This window comes from Ipomoea triloba, chromosome 13, assembly GCF_003576645.1.
Source record: "Ipomoea triloba cultivar NCNSP0323 chromosome 13, ASM357664v1".
NCBI classification, from domain to species: domain Eukaryota; kingdom Viridiplantae; phylum Streptophyta; class Magnoliopsida; order Solanales; family Convolvulaceae; genus Ipomoea; species Ipomoea triloba.
Window position 1 is genome coordinate 28,940,232 of NC_044928.1, and position 15,848 is coordinate 28,956,079.

General features: G+C 33.4%; 1 protein-coding gene across 1 annotated transcript; it reads left to right on the plus strand.

The window, feature by feature from the left end:
• The first annotated feature begins 5,578 nt into the window (after window positions 1-5,578).
• LOC116001900 (bifunctional 3-dehydroquinate dehydratase/shikimate dehydrogenase, chloroplastic-like) lies at window positions 5,579-10,811 on the plus strand. The gene is made up of 11 exons (XM_031241849.1): window positions 5,579-5,723; window positions 5,945-6,177; window positions 7,442-7,547; window positions 7,854-8,072; window positions 8,494-8,840; window positions 9,149-9,212; window positions 9,310-9,418; window positions 9,498-9,638; window positions 9,788-9,936; window positions 10,034-10,196; window positions 10,306-10,811. Exons 1-11 carry the CDS (start codon window positions 5,715-5,717, stop codon window positions 10,344-10,346), a joined length of 1,581 nt encoding a protein of 526 aa, XP_031097709.1. The 5' UTR covers window positions 5,579-5,714; the 3' UTR covers window positions 10,347-10,811.
• Window positions 10,812-15,848: the final 5,037 nt, after the last annotated feature.

Below are 15,848 nucleotides of genomic sequence, written 5' to 3' on the forward strand. Positions count from 1 at the left end.
CTTTTGTGACTTCCAAAATTTATTCTCCAATTATGTTATCAACACTATAAGGTCAGGGGTTTAGCATGCTAATGCCACTTCTTAATTTAGTCTAAATAGTCCAAACTCGAAAGTTGATTTTAAAAATCGAAGTTCAAGTTAGGTTTGAATTTAACTAAGAGCATAATGGTTTGCATTGAGGAGTTTTTATAAGTGTGATTAGGAAAGAGAAAATAAATAAATTAGAAAAGACGCGCGCCTGATGCGCCCATCTGGCGCGTGCACTGCACGTGCGAGAGTGTGCGCGTTCAGTGCACAACAACCTTCCTTTTCCTTTTGCACGCGCACAACAACCTTCCTTTTCCTTTTGCATTGTTCCAAACTCCCATGTTTTGCAGGAGCTCTATACCCGAAAAAATCTGTTTTATTATTCAATATTAAATCTCAATTATATAATGTGTGTGTGTGTGTGTGTGTGTGTATATATATATACTCCCGTGCGGTCACATACCACTCAATGTTACGAAATACACCACTCAATGTTAAGAAACACACCACAATGAAACACACCACAATGTTAAGAAACACACCACAGTGCATATTTGTGTGGTGTGTTTCTTAACATTGAGTGGTGTATTTCATAACATTGAGTGGTGTGAACCGCACGGGAGAGCACGGCCACACCTGAACATGACCCTATATTTGCATATCGTTCTTGTATTATGGTTTTTCTATAGGAACTATGTGCCTAGATTACTAGATAACTTTTTGCTAAATTTTTAATAATAAAAATATAAATAGGGTTTTTCTATTTATAATTAATTACTTCTCAAACTAAAAAATAGTAAAGAGAAAATTTTCAACTTATCTAGCCTTTGGGAGTGCGTTTGGAGAAAGAGAGAGTGTTCCACCTCCCTAATTTTTAGATAAGATACAAAATTCATAATAATAACTTATCATTTCAATCTCATTACCTTCATTATTATTCCGTATTACCATTTATTTTCTTTCTTAAACAATCGTCTTTTCACAATTCTAATGATCACTGCTCTATTATAATCTCATGTGCTCCAATTTGGCCGACACTGTTCTTCCTAAGTGACAAAATGGGCAACGACCCACTGAGCATAAATGCATAATGAATTATGCTCATGTAGTAATTTGACAGGCATCACATTTGGTCAACTTCGTTTAATTTCTGCATAATAATTTGTAAATTACATCGAAAAAATAAACTGCATTAAAAAGATTATGTGCAACAAATTTAATGGAGAGTGCATCTATTGATACAAGAATAATATTTCACATACTCACCACTGTTCGAGATCCGACACCTATATGTTTTTAGGTGAATGTGCAAAAAAGAGTTCCCATTTATAGAGGAGGGAAATGGTGGCTAACAGCCAGGCAAGCAATGTCACCTACCAAAACCAAACCTAACCTACCATCATATCATATGGTGTAAAAGAAGTCATTCTCATGGCAAATAGATAGAAAACGTGGAGAGGGATTTTCCACCTAATTTTCTCAGGCCATGGTTGGATTTCAAGTCAGCCACTGGCCCAGTGCTTTTATGAATGATTTCTATTATGCATACTTCTTATTTATACTCTTTTACTTGTATTCTCTGACAGTAACAATAAATAATTAGTTATTTTTATCACGTGGGTCTCAAATTAAAGAAAATGTCAAAATCAATATATTGTTAGAGAGTAAAAATTGAGAGTAAAATTTAGAGTAAAAATAATATTTTCTTTTATGAATTTATGGTCTCTTGCAGTTTTTAACTTTATGTTCTCATTTTCAATTCATTAATGGCTTGAAGCATGAGACCCATCTCCCCCATTTGGCAACTTCAAGCTCATGGTTCCTTATCCTTGTTTGTTTCGCTGTGGTCCCAGATTAAGGGACTCTTGTTAAGCGAGTTATTAATGTAATCACTCACGAGTCACGACAATTAAGCTGGTTATTCTTGTTCATTTTAATGACATAGAACATGCAAATTACTTCATAAAGATCAAACAAGTTATATTTAACAATTATCACTCTCGGATTAAAAAAATAAAAATTACATATTTATTTTTCATAAAATATTGATAAATTATATAATAATATCATGATTTAATAAAAACTAATATATATTTTCTCACCAAAAAAAAACTAATATATATATATATATATATATATATATATATATATATATATATATATATATNAAAAAAAAAAAAATATATATATATATATATATATATATATATATATATATATATATATATATATATATATATATATATATGTATGTATGTATGTATATATATAACATGCCAAAGTGACTAATATAGAGTGATAATTATAGCATGTTTCTATAAAAACAAAGGATTAATATTTGATGCACCGCCGGTGTATAGATGCTATACACCGGCGGTGAATGACAAGGTGACACATCATTTTTTTAAAAAATCAATAATGACCGAGTCCTTTTTTGCAAAATACTTAAGACTTTATTGTATTAGGAAACTTTGTACTTCTTATTAACAAAATATATCACTTTCCTAAACATATTAATTACTTCTATTTTCCTATATCAATAATTACGTTATATATGTATATATAGTCATCTAATTTCCTATATCAATTTCCTAAATCTAACGTCACAAAAGTTCCTATATCAATTTCCTAAGACAAAAGCATACAAGTCACAAAAGTCATCTATCTAAACTACTATGCATCTAACGTTTTATACATTTTTTTTTTTGAAAATAACATTTTATACATATAATTAAGGATTCTGTAATTTTAATTAACAAAATCATCTAATTTCCTATGTGTATCTAAAGTCCTAAATCTATTTAAACCCATAAACTCCTAAATTTAATTACAACCTTAGTCACTATTATAGACAATTGCAAGAATATATATTCATCAAAATCCAAATTTTATCTGTTATAAGAACTCAATCTGTCAATCTTCTTTCTGTGTAAGAATCTTTATCAGTACTCCATTACTAAAGCGTTCTCTTCGGTAAGTTTTTTTTTTTTTTAATTTTTATTATTCAAATTCTGTTGTAAAGTTATAATTCTTTTTTCTTTTAGTTTGTATGTAAAATTTAAAAAAAACTATACTTTTTAATATAAAGTGAAAAGGTTGAGTTTGTAACTTGATTTATAGGTTTTTGGGTCTTAAATTTTAAGAGTATAATATGTATAATTCTGTTAGTGGCTAAGAATGATGAACATTGTAATCACTATTTTATTTCATCTATCTTTTTTTTTTTTGTTCCTTTTACTATTTTGGTACTTGGTGACAATAGTCTTTTAACACCTTGATATATGTCCATATTCATGGTTTGTGTTCTAATCCGTTTAATTATATATTTCTTTACAGATTAATAATGGCTACTTTCCATGATAACGATCATAATATAGTTGAAATTGAAGAAGATCATGGTTTTGAAATTCCTACACAATTGAGTGAAAGCAATCATGATGAATTGGTGAATAATGGTGAATTTAATATAGGTGAGATTGAACAAGATGCAGTGAGAATGTGAAGAATGTGAATTTAAATATTAGTTTTGTTCATAATAATAATTCTCATTAATCTCTTATTGTAGAATTTAATTGCAGATGGACAACAATTGCCAATTGAGACAAATGAAAAGAACTGATTTTGATGAGAACAATGAAGACATAAAGATATGTGGCTCGTTTTATGTTTCATCGTCCTAGTNGACGATGAAACATAAAACGAGCCACATATCTTTATGTCTTCATTGTTCTCATCAAAATCAGTTCTTTTCATTTGTCTCAATTGGCAATTGTTGTCCATCTGCAATTAAATTCTACAATAAGAGATTAATGAGAATTATTATTATGAACAAAACTAATATTTAAATTCACATTCTTCACATTCTCACTGCATCTTGTTCAATCTCACCTATATTAAATTCACCATTATTCACCAATTCATCATGATTGCTTTCACTCAATTGTGTAGGAATTTCAAAACCATGATCTTCTTCAATTTCAACTATATTATGATCGTTATCATGGAAAGTAGCCATTATTAATCTGTAAAGAAATATATAATTAAACGGATTAGAACACAAACCATGAATATGGACATATATCAAGGTGTTAAAAGACTATTGTCACCAAGTACCAAAATAGTAAAAGGAACAAAAAAAAAAAAGATAGATGAAATAAAATAGTGATTACAATGTTCATCATTCTTAGCCACTAACAGAATTATACATATTATACTCTTAAAATTTAAGACCCAAAAACCTATAAATCAAGTTACAAACTCAACCTTTTCACTTTATATTAAAAAGTATAGTTTTTTTTAAATTTTACATACAAACTAAAAGAAAAAAGAATTATAACTTTACAACAGAATTTGAATAATAAAAATTAAAAAAAAAAAAAACTTACCGAAGAGAACGCTTTAGTAATGGAGTACTGATAAAGATTCTTACACAGAAAGAAGATTGACAGATTGAGTTCTTATAACAGATAAAATTTGGATTTTGATGAATATATATTCTTGCAATTGTCTATAATAGTGACTAAGGTTGTAATTAAATTTAGGAGTTTATGGGTTTAAATAGATTTAGGACTTTAGATACACATAGGAAATTAGATGATTTTGTTAATTAAAATTACAGAATCCTTAATTATATGTATAAAATGTTATTTTCAAAAAAAAAAATGTATAAAACGTTAGATGCATAGTAGTTTAGATAGATGACTTTTGTGACTTGTATGCTTTTGTCTTAGGAAATTGATATAGGAACTTTTGTGACGTTAGATTTAGGAAATTGATATAGGAAATTAGATGACTATATATACATATATAACGTAATTATTGATATAGGAAAATAGAAGTAATTAATATGTTTAGAAAAGTGATATATTTTGTTAATAAGAAGTACAAAGTTTCCTAATACAATAAAGTCTTAAGTATTTTGCAAAAAAGGACTCGGTCATTATTTGATTTTTTTAAAAAATGATGTGTCACCTTGTCATTCACCGCCGGTGTATAGCATCTATACACCGGCGGTGCATCAAATATTAATCCAAAAAGAAATTGCAATTTTTTGTCATTTCCTTTACTGACACCTAGCATGTGGATGAGTCTGGAAAACAGTAGAATTGCCCTTTTGTTTTACCTATTCTTATTATTTCCCCTAATAAAATCCACTTTTTAAACTACATTAAAGTCAATTCATCAATTTGAAGTAGTCACTAAGTGAACTGTTAATTTGGAAATAATTAAGGTATGTATCTTATTAAAAAGTTATGAATTAAATTTTTTCGTGAATTTCTTCAAAAAAAAAATAAAAATTTCGTGAATAAGAGTCAAAGGCATTTTGACATTTTTATAAATGATTTATGTCAAGTCGCTGACAAAATTCCACGTCAGAAATTCAAAAAGTGAGCGGTCAGGATTCATCATCATCCTCGTCAATATTGAAGTCCAAAACGCCGTCTCTTTACCAACCCAAAACGCTGACTCCCACCTACTGAAACTCTCTCTCTCATTCCTACCCACTTTCGCAATATAAACTCCCGCACCGCATCTACCCCCACCCCCCACCCCAACCCCCCACCTGACATATATACACACACATATATATATAATATAATTTATATGCATTTATGCATATGCATTTTGCTTTGGACTCGTAGAAGGCGTCATCTCTGCATTCTCTCTCTCTCTGGCTCCGCGTAAAAATGGAGTTGGTAAGTCCACAGCAGCCTGGTTTCCGCTAGTCTCTTTCATTTTTGTTAGAATTGCTTTTGTTGAATTGGTTGTTGGTCTCTTAAATTAGAGAATTGATGATTTTGTTTAATTATTTTTTAAGCTTTGCTTTACCTAACTTTCTCGGTAGATTAAGACATTGTTGAGTTGTGTTTTTGTTTTTTTTTTTTTTTTTCCTAACTGCGATGGAAAAACAATGAAGGTTGTGGATTCCGGCGTTAGTAGGATGGAGGGGGCGAGGAAGAACCCGACTCTCATTTGTGCGCCGATAATGGCGGACACCGTGGATCAGATGCTGAATCTAATGCGGACGGCGAAGGCGAGCGGAGCTGATCTCGTGGAAATTCGATTGGATAGCTTGAAGAGCTTCAATCATCGTCCCGATATCTCGACGTTAATTCAGCACTGCCCGTTGCCTACTCTGTTCACTTACAGGTTTTCGAGATTTTTTTTTCTTTTGTTTTTTTGCTGCTGTCGTAATTATGCGCATATTATCTCATCTTGAATTCCTGGTTGAGGTTTTTTTAATTTACCAGTGTAGCACGAAATGATGAAGATAATGCTAAAAACGGTGGAAAAAAAATGAGAGCCTTTGCTTAATAAGAGTTTCTCTTCATTTAGTAAAGTTAGACTAGGAGAATAAAAGCAGGAGGAGCTGTAAAATTGAAGACAGGGGAAAAGGAAATTGATACTCTTACCCAGTCAAGAGCAATCTGTTGTTAAATTATTACCATCTGCCTCTGTAAATTTTCAAAAAGGAAAAAAAAAACAGATAAATTGAAGAATATCCAGAGGAAGAGAAAGGGGTGTTGAATACTGACCTTTAAATGGAATGACCTCTGCCCAAATCTGAAATCTGAACTTCACATCATTAATAGTTGTTCTCAACAGAAATTGACAAGACAATGGTCCCCCTATTTGATGCCTGTGGTTTTATTATCCTTGTCAGTGCAAAATTAAAAGCAATAGAAAGTAGGAAGAAAGAAACCGCGTTGATTAGTTTTTACAAATAACATTAATTACCAAAATGTTTGGAATTATCTGAAAAATCAACATTTAGTACTTAGATGCCATATTTCTTCTTCAGTTCTTTGTAAAGCTGAAAATCATCTACTTATTCAAGCTAGCAAAATGTGATAAGTCCAAATACGTGCGAAGATACAACCTTAGTAACTGTTCTATAAAGTGATGTCTTATGGCCTCAACTCTTGTGTGGTTTATACTTTATTCAAAATAATAAAGAAATTTTTAAAAAAATGTAGTAACTGTTGTCTGCTGTTAGCAAGTACTACTGCTCGTTGGTAAACTGTGTATATATTTACTGTATATTACAAGTACACTGGAAGGGAACCTATATATACAAGCTAAAGACTACACAGTACCACATAATTCAAACTTCAAACTAAGGGTTGAGTTAAGTCCTTGCAAGATATGGTAACAGAAAGCTTTATGAAGCTAATATTTTTTGGTGTTGCCTATGGCACGTTAGTTGGTAGCCATGGGATTATGAACAAGGAAAATTTATTTAACGATCATAAGAAGTTGAAGTGGGAAAGTTGAAAGGTTTTTGTAGCATGGTTTGACTTCTTTCATCACTGCACTGAGGTTATGGGTTATACATTATAGTATTTTTACTGCATTCGTGCATTCACATTGCTGAATTCTTGCAACACTTTTCTAATTCCTTGCACTTATGTAGGCCGGTATGGGAAGGTGGTATGTATGATGGTGATGAAACTAGCCGATTGGATGCACTTCGTTTAGCAATGGAGCTGGGAGCTGATCATATAGATGTTGAACTCAAGGTAACATAGCATTCCTTCAATTGCTCCATCATCGATTTATTGTATATCTTGAAAAAGTATTTATGATTTTGGTACAGTGGAAAATGCAAGGGAATAAGTTATGTGTGTATCTACAGGTCAAAAGGCTTTATTTTTCCTTCTTTGATGCTCAAACAGAAACAATTCTCTTGTTTGCTTAATTAGAAGTCAACGCTTTAATTTATTGACAAACTAGTACAATGTTTTACATATATACTCTACTTCTAACAAATGTTCCCTCTAATGAGATGTCATAAACTTTACCTGCTTTCCTCTCTTATGTGCCAGGCTATTCACGAATTTAACAGTTCTCTAAATGGAATTAGGCCTGGAAAATGCCAAGTCATAGTTTCATCTCACAATTATCATAACACACCATCAGTTGAGGAGCTTGGGGATCTTGTAGCAAGGATACAAGCATCAGGAGCTGACATAGTGAAAATTGCAACCACTGCATTGGATATCATTGATGTAGCACGCATCTTCCAAATTACTGTACACTCTCAAGTAAGAGGCATAAGCAGTGGAACATGTTTTCTGATTTGAACATGATCTCTGGTTTTGGAGTGTGATATTCCTATCAGAGATTGAGTGTCCCCACTCTATATGATGAAATCTTTTTAATTTTATGGACATTCTTGGTGTTATTTTTATCTTCGCTCTTTTCCTTTTTCATATGGAAGGGTGGGTGGTTCTCAAAATTCATATTTTAAAGTGGTTCATTTGATGAGAATCAGGCTATCTCATCTTTTTTCTGTTAAGAATATAAGAGGGGTTTTGCTTTACTTGTATCTATCTCCAATAAAATGTTCATTATTAGCATGTATGTGTGTGTATGAATTTTATTAAGTTCCATGATGAACACTGTATCTTTGCTGTTTGAGATTCCTATTCAACAAAGTTTTTACAAGATCTAGTCCATTCTCAGGTGCCAATAATAGCCATGGTCATGGGAGAGAAGGGTTTGATGTCTCGCATACTTTGCCCAAAGTTTGGTGGCTATCTAACATTCGGTACTCTGGAAGCGGGAAAAGTATCAGCTCCTGGGCAGCCAACTATTCAGGATCTTTTGGATTTGTACAATTTCAGGCAGTTAGGACCTGATACCAGGATATTTGGCATTATTGGGAAACCTGTTAGTCATAGCAAATCACCTTTATTGTACAATGAAGCTTTCAAATCAGTTGGATTCAACGGAGTTTTTGTACATTTACTGGTAGATGATATTGCAACTTTCTTCCAGACCTATTCATCTTTGGATTTTGCCGGTTTCAGGTTCGCTCTTTGAATATTTTATATAATTATAGCTATTAAGTGTATCATCAATTCATGCTTTGGTTGTGTCACACTCTCTCAGATGCACTCATGCACTGCACTCACAAACTCGCTCAGATAACCCCTCATGATTTCATTCCAATAGTGTCTTATGTTGATCCTTGTATCGCAGTCATGGTATCTGTTTTTATTTAGTTCTAGTCATCTGTACATATTTACTCTATCCCTTACCGTCTCTAAATGATATACAGAGGCTGGGGAAATTTCAGCTGTATTATTGTATATTGATGCAACTTTGCATTTTTCAGCTGTACCATTCCTCACAAGGAGGCTGCCCTTGAAACATGTGATGAAGTTGATCCAGTTGCAAAGGTAGTTGACATTATTTTTGCTAAAGGAACAATTTTTCTTTATGTACTAACCATTTCCTGCATTGCATTCAATTTGATTTGTCTTGAATGCCCTTCAGTCAATAGGGGCTGTAAATTGCATTATAAGGAGACCTACAGATGGGAAGTTATTTGGTTGCAATACAGATTATGTTGGTGCTATCTCTGCTATTGAGGATGGCCTGCGAGGTTTATCATCTACCATCTAAAAAGTGAGGTCCTCAATAGATCTTAGAGTTTGATGTTTGAATTTCCAACATCTTTTCAGGTTTGTATCATACCCCAGTTGGCTCTTCACCCTTGGCTGGTAAACTATTTGTGGTAATTGGTGCTGGTGGTGCTGGAAAGGCGCTGGCTTATGGTGCAAAAGAAAAAGGAGCTAGGGTGGTGATTGCTAACCGTACATATGGTTAGATCCTGATTTCCTTTGCACTGTTGTTTATGCTACTGCTAATCTGTTACCATCACATTAGCAGCCCAATAATATTAATTCAAAGTGAATGTCTTTTGATAAATCGTATATAATGTACTATGATTTAATTATTTCCTTGTTTAAAGGTCGAGCCAAAGAGCTGGCTGATTCAATTGGAGGACAGGCTTTGTCTCTTGCCGAGCTTAGTAGTTTCCATCCAGAAAAAGGCATGATTCTTGCAAACACCACCTCCATCGGGATGCAACCAAAAGTTGATGAGACACCAGTTGCTAAGGTTTGCCTAATTACATAGCCATTTTATATCAACATGTCTAGTTGGTACTCCGTCCCCCTCTTATTGACCACGAACTGAGCATGATGTATTTCTGCAGGAAGCTTTGCAATACTATTCCCTTGTCTTTGATGCTGTCTATACCCCAAAGATAACTAGATTGTTGAGAGAAGCCGAAGAATGTGGATTGAAAATTGTTACTGGAGTAGAAATGTTTATTGGGCAAGCATATGAACAATATGAAAGGTTCACAGGATTGCCTGGTAAGATAAAATTCATATAATGCTGCACTTCTGGTTTATTGCTATCCTCTCTGGGCAAGCCCTGATTATATCTTTTTCCTTTTGTTTTTTCTCCCCGATGCAATGGCAGCTCCAAAGGAACTATTTAAAAATATCATGGCAACATATTGAAAGCAAGCGTGTGCCGGCTTCACTATCATGCCCTCACTAATCCCATTTATTTAACCGCAAAATGTTTGTGTTCCTTGATAATCATGTTATGTTCTTAGCCTATATTTTCTAGTGTCCGTCACTTGTACCACATTTAAACTGTTTGCATCTTTTAGGACATGTCTTATGAAACTTTGGTTAGTCTCTGGCAGGAAAAAAAAAAAAAAAAACCCCAAAAAAAGAAAAAAATTGGAATATTTCTTGGCGTTGTTAGGCTCATGTACTACTTGATTCTTTGGCAACTGCTGGTTAGCAGGGGAGGACATTGCCACAAATCGTTCACTTTCTAGTTTTAAACATCAAGAACTTGTATGTTAGTATGGCCATTGTAGGCAATTGTACTGCTGTAGTGGGAATTCTTAGTGATAAAAGTATGATTCAGTTCATTTAATATCTTAAATATATATACAAAATTTGTGATGTGGATCCTGGTTGCATAAATTTGTTTGTTTGTTTGTTTGTTTGTTTGTTTTTATTTTAAATATGGGCTTACAATTTTAATTTTCAATTGGTTCTAGGTCTGAATATGTTCAAATGTGCAGTCTGGACAATTCTTGTGCAGGTTGAAAAATATTAAAAATAAGTTCTATACCTTTTTAAGTATGGGATCATGGGAGTTAGATATGGTCTGATTCTAATTAGGACATGAATACCAAACTTAGGTTGTGAAAGGTATGTGTTATGGTTATCATAATGTGAAAGCTACGGGTCTTTTTTTTTTTCTTTTTTTTTTTTTTTCTTTTGTGGTTAAATCAAATTCATTATATTTTAAAAAGTTTGATATGTGTACATTTAGAGAGTTTAGGATTTGAATTATTTCATAGGATTTATAGGAGAGTGGAGATGTTTTTGATAGAGTGAGTGAATGAAGATCTCTTTTCGTCCTCAACCATGGAGCCTTTTATAGTAGAAATGGTAGTACTAGGATTGGTGGGATGACACCTTGATTAATGTATGATTTAGGTTCCATTTGAAAACTTATAAAATGACTTGATGAAAAATGAAGTTAACCAAAAACACTTATTCTAGTCAAAGAAAAAAATATTTATTTTGACAAAAAATGTCTTTGAGATTGTTACTTGGAATGACATTTTCTTAATCCCTCCCTCACTTCCCATCTCTTAGTGGTGTCAAATGAGTGGACCGCTCCATCATTTGCCCATAGATTAGATAATGTATTTTATGAGTTAAAATAATGTACGGAGTAGTTTATAAGTTATAAAAATGTATGGTACAACACTGGAGTTGCGAAAGAAACAATTGAGAGGAAAATGCAGGTCATGAAAAAAGAAAAAAAAAAAAAGAAAAAAGAAAGAAAAAAAAAAAGAGACCCATGTCGTGCAATTCCTCTTTTGAGGCAGAGAGTTGTTTTTTTTTTTGAACTTGTACTCGGACTGTTTCGTTTGGTTCAGTTTAGTTTCTTGCAATTCCGTGTTGTGGAAGAGAAATGGATTTTGAAGTGTTTGATGGCGTGGAATTTCAGAAGGCATAAGCGGTTGCGAGGTTTAATCGGTTTCGAATGATGACGAAGATGTTGCAGTTTTTGGAAGTGATTGTCGCTTTGATGTTGGTTTCCTGGTCCGATTCTATACTTGAGTTCTGGGAGTTCTGAAGTTTTCCTGCGACTTTCTGGTTGAACTGGGGGTTTACATCTACAATTAGTACAATTCCATTCGTCATCGGCAATTCCATTATTGTTTCATTAGTCGTGCTCTGTCGCCAAACGATCGCCATTTGCAGCGATGTCCGATTTTAGCGGCGAATAAATTAGTCGCAAGTTGCAACAAAACTCAACCGCCATTCATCTCCTCCGAAGCGTTCACTCTTCTGCCCCAGCCGGAGACAAAACGGAGTAGATAGTTTGCTCGGAGAGCGTGGTTCAAAAATCGTAATGCACCAAACTTTTGACCTCTATGAAAATGGCCACGAAGGAAATCAAGAATTTCCAAAGGAAACTGTCGAAGAAGCTGAAGCGAGCGATTGCGTTGAAGTCTAAGAGAGTGCTCCAATGATCTGAGACGGATATGAAAGAAGAATTGAAGAAAATTGGCCGGCACACAAGAGAAGAAGAAATACGAGAAAAAACAAAAGTGGTTATAGACAAAGTCTTTGCTTAAAATGGCGTTTGGCATAAAAGTTACTGAAAAGACAAAAAGTGTCAAACTATGAAATTTTGAGTGTTAAATGGTTAAAATGATAGTATGAGAATAAACGTAAAATTATCGAAAAAGACAATAAATCTGTATTAACTCTCCATCGTATTATGCATTTCAATTGAACACACAAAAACACATAAAATTAGTTATCTAAAATAATTTTTCAAAAAAAATATCTTTCAAATTTATAAACAGACCTTTATTGCCTTCATTTCCTTCACGCTACTTTGACTATATTAATTTTGTGGATTAAACCCGCAAATATATTTTTTGGGCTATTGTCGCCTTTGGGCCTATTGGGATGTTGGGTCTATGCCATCAATATGTGTAAGAGCAACNAAAAAAAAAAAAAGAAAAAAGAAAGAAAAAAAAAAAGAGACCCATGTCGTGCAATTCCTCTTTTGAGGCAGAGAGTTGTTTTTTTTTTTGAACTTGTACTCGGACTGTTTCGTTTGGTTCAGTTTAGTTTCTTGCAATTCCGTGTTGTGGAAGAGAAATGGATTTTGAAGTGTTTGATGGCGTGGAATTTCAGAAGGCATAAGCGGTTGCGAGGTTTAATCGGTTTCGAATGATGACGAAGATGTTGCAGTTTTTGGAAGTGATTGTCGCTTTGATGTTGGTTTCCTGGTCCGATTCTATACTTGAGTTCTGGGAGTTCTGAAGTTTTCCTGCGACTTTCTGGTTGAACTGGGGGTTTACATCTACAATTAGTACAATTCCATTCGTCATCGGCAATTCCATTATTGTTTCATTAGTCGTGCTCTGTCGCCAAACGATCGCCATTTGCAGCGATGTCCGATTTTAGCGGCGAATAAATTAGTCGCAAGTTGCAACAAAACTCAACCGCCATTCATCTCCTCCGAAGCGTTCACTCTTCTGCCCCAGCCGGAGACAAAACGGAGTAGATAGTTTGCTCGGAGAGCGTGGTTCAAAAATCGTAATGCACCAAACTTTTGACCTCTATGAAAATGGCCACGAAGGAAATCAAGAATTTCCAAAGGAAACTGTCGAAGAAGCTGAAGCGAGCGATTGCGTTGAAGTCTAAGAGAGTGCTCCAATGATCTGAGACGGATATGAAAGAAGAATTGAAGAAAATTGGCCGGCACACAAGAGAAGAAGAAATACGAGAAAAAACAAAAGTGGTTATAGACAAAGTCTTTGCTTAAAATGGCGTTTGGCATAAAAGTTACTGAAAAGACAAAAAGTGTCAAACTATGAAATTTTGAGTGTTAAATGGTTAAAATGATAGTATGAGAATAAACGTAAAATTATCGAAAAAGACAATAAATCTGTATTAACTCTCCATCGTATTATGCATTTCAATTGAACACACAAAAACACATAAAATTAGTTATCTAAAATAATTTTTCAAAAAAAATATCTTTCAAATTTATAAACAGACCTTTATTGCCTTCATTTCCTTCACGCTACTTTGACTATATTAATTTTGTGGATTAAACCCGCAAATATATTTTTTGGGCTATTGTCGCCTTTGGGCCTATTGGGATGTTGGGTCTATGCCATCAATATGTGTAAGAGCAACCACATTTGTGTTTTTTTTGGAGTTTTTTTCAAATAAAAAAATCAAAGTTTGAGGTTGAAAATTGATGGGAGAGGAGGTTTTTTTATGGTAATGGCTTGGGTGTAGGAAGGGTCTGATCTAAGACTATGCGACTCGAATATCTTATTAGGAATTTATATGCCTAATTAGAATATAGGTAACTACTTAAATTTAGGAAGGAGTTTATTACCGAAATGGTTCATTGATTATAGTGAAATTACCAATTTGGTTATTAATTACTTTTTAATCAATTTAGTCTCTTAACTTTAAAAATCTTTACCAATTTGGTCCTTCGTTTGTTTTATTGTTAGACATCCGTTAACTCGGGACCAAATTGGTAATTTCACTATAGTTAATGGACTATTTTAGTAATTAACTTTCAAGAGAAAATGGTGCATGTGATGATCGAAATGGTCCATTGACTATAGCAAAATTATCAATTTGGTCCCGTGTTAACAGATGTCTAACGGCAAAACAAACGGAGAACCAAATTGGTTAAGATTTTCAAAGTTGAGAGACTTAATTGATCAACAAATAGTCAATAACCAAATCGATAATTTCGCTATAATCAATAGATCATTTCAGTAATTAACTAAGCCTATCATAATTAAACTATTCCTTATAGATCATTTCAGTAATTAACTAAGCCTATCATAATTAAACTATTCCTTATAGTAAATATGAGTTTTGCCCACACAACGAAATCCCTAGCCCCAAGCACCCATACCTGTCCCGACAAGACAGTTGATGGGTAAATCACAGTGACTTAGCGTTCTCTTGGGTGAGAGACCAGTGCAGGATATAACTCGCACATTGTGATTGTCAGATCTTGATATAGTGTCTTTGTCCATAATCAACCACATGAGTATCAACGCTTTCAATATGAGTTACCTCCATGACACATATCTTATTCTTCCCAATTGACTTGATGACAATAGTATACCATCATTCCATAGCAAACCTTATGTTTATTTTTTTTTTTTTATTGTTTTTTACTCCATAATTTTGAGACTATTACCTTAATGGTCAATAACTCAAAAATCATGGTTGTGTGAGGAGTTAAAGTCTACTTTTGCATGTTGTAATGGAAAAATAGTATTTGATTATAATTTTGATTCCATGTTCATGTTTGATCTAAGCACCATATATATATATATGATAGGTCAAAATGGTTGAATTATGGCATGTGTTTGGTAGATGATTAGATTCACAACTTAATGGGAAAAAAAGTAAAATATGTAGACTATTTTTAGTGAAAATCTAATTAATGTAAATGGGAGTGATGAAGGCAATAGTAAAAGTGGCGAAGTGTTCCATGATAGCTCATAGGAAGAGTGGCCAAGTGTTCCATGATAGTCATGGAGTTTCACTTGGTGATTTTCAACGGAGACTTAAGATCTCGAAGAGTAGAAGTGCAGAATTACATACTATTTTTCATGGTATGATGCTTGCATGAAGTAAGAATGATCGCGATATAAATATTGAGAGTGACATGAAAGTAGCTATAGAGAAGATAACGAAAGGAGGGACCGTTAGAAACCCCTCGTTTTATATCGTGTTTGCCCTTCATGAGCTTATTATGAGGAATTTGAGTTGTCGTTTAGTCTATATTTATAGGGAAACAAATGTTTGCACAGATAGAATGAAAACGCGCGATGACCTAGGGCTTCTTCGTTTGATTGTTCTGGACGCTCTTTTTTGTGGTGTTTGACATATGTTGTTAACCGAATGCGTTTGTGTGCCTCG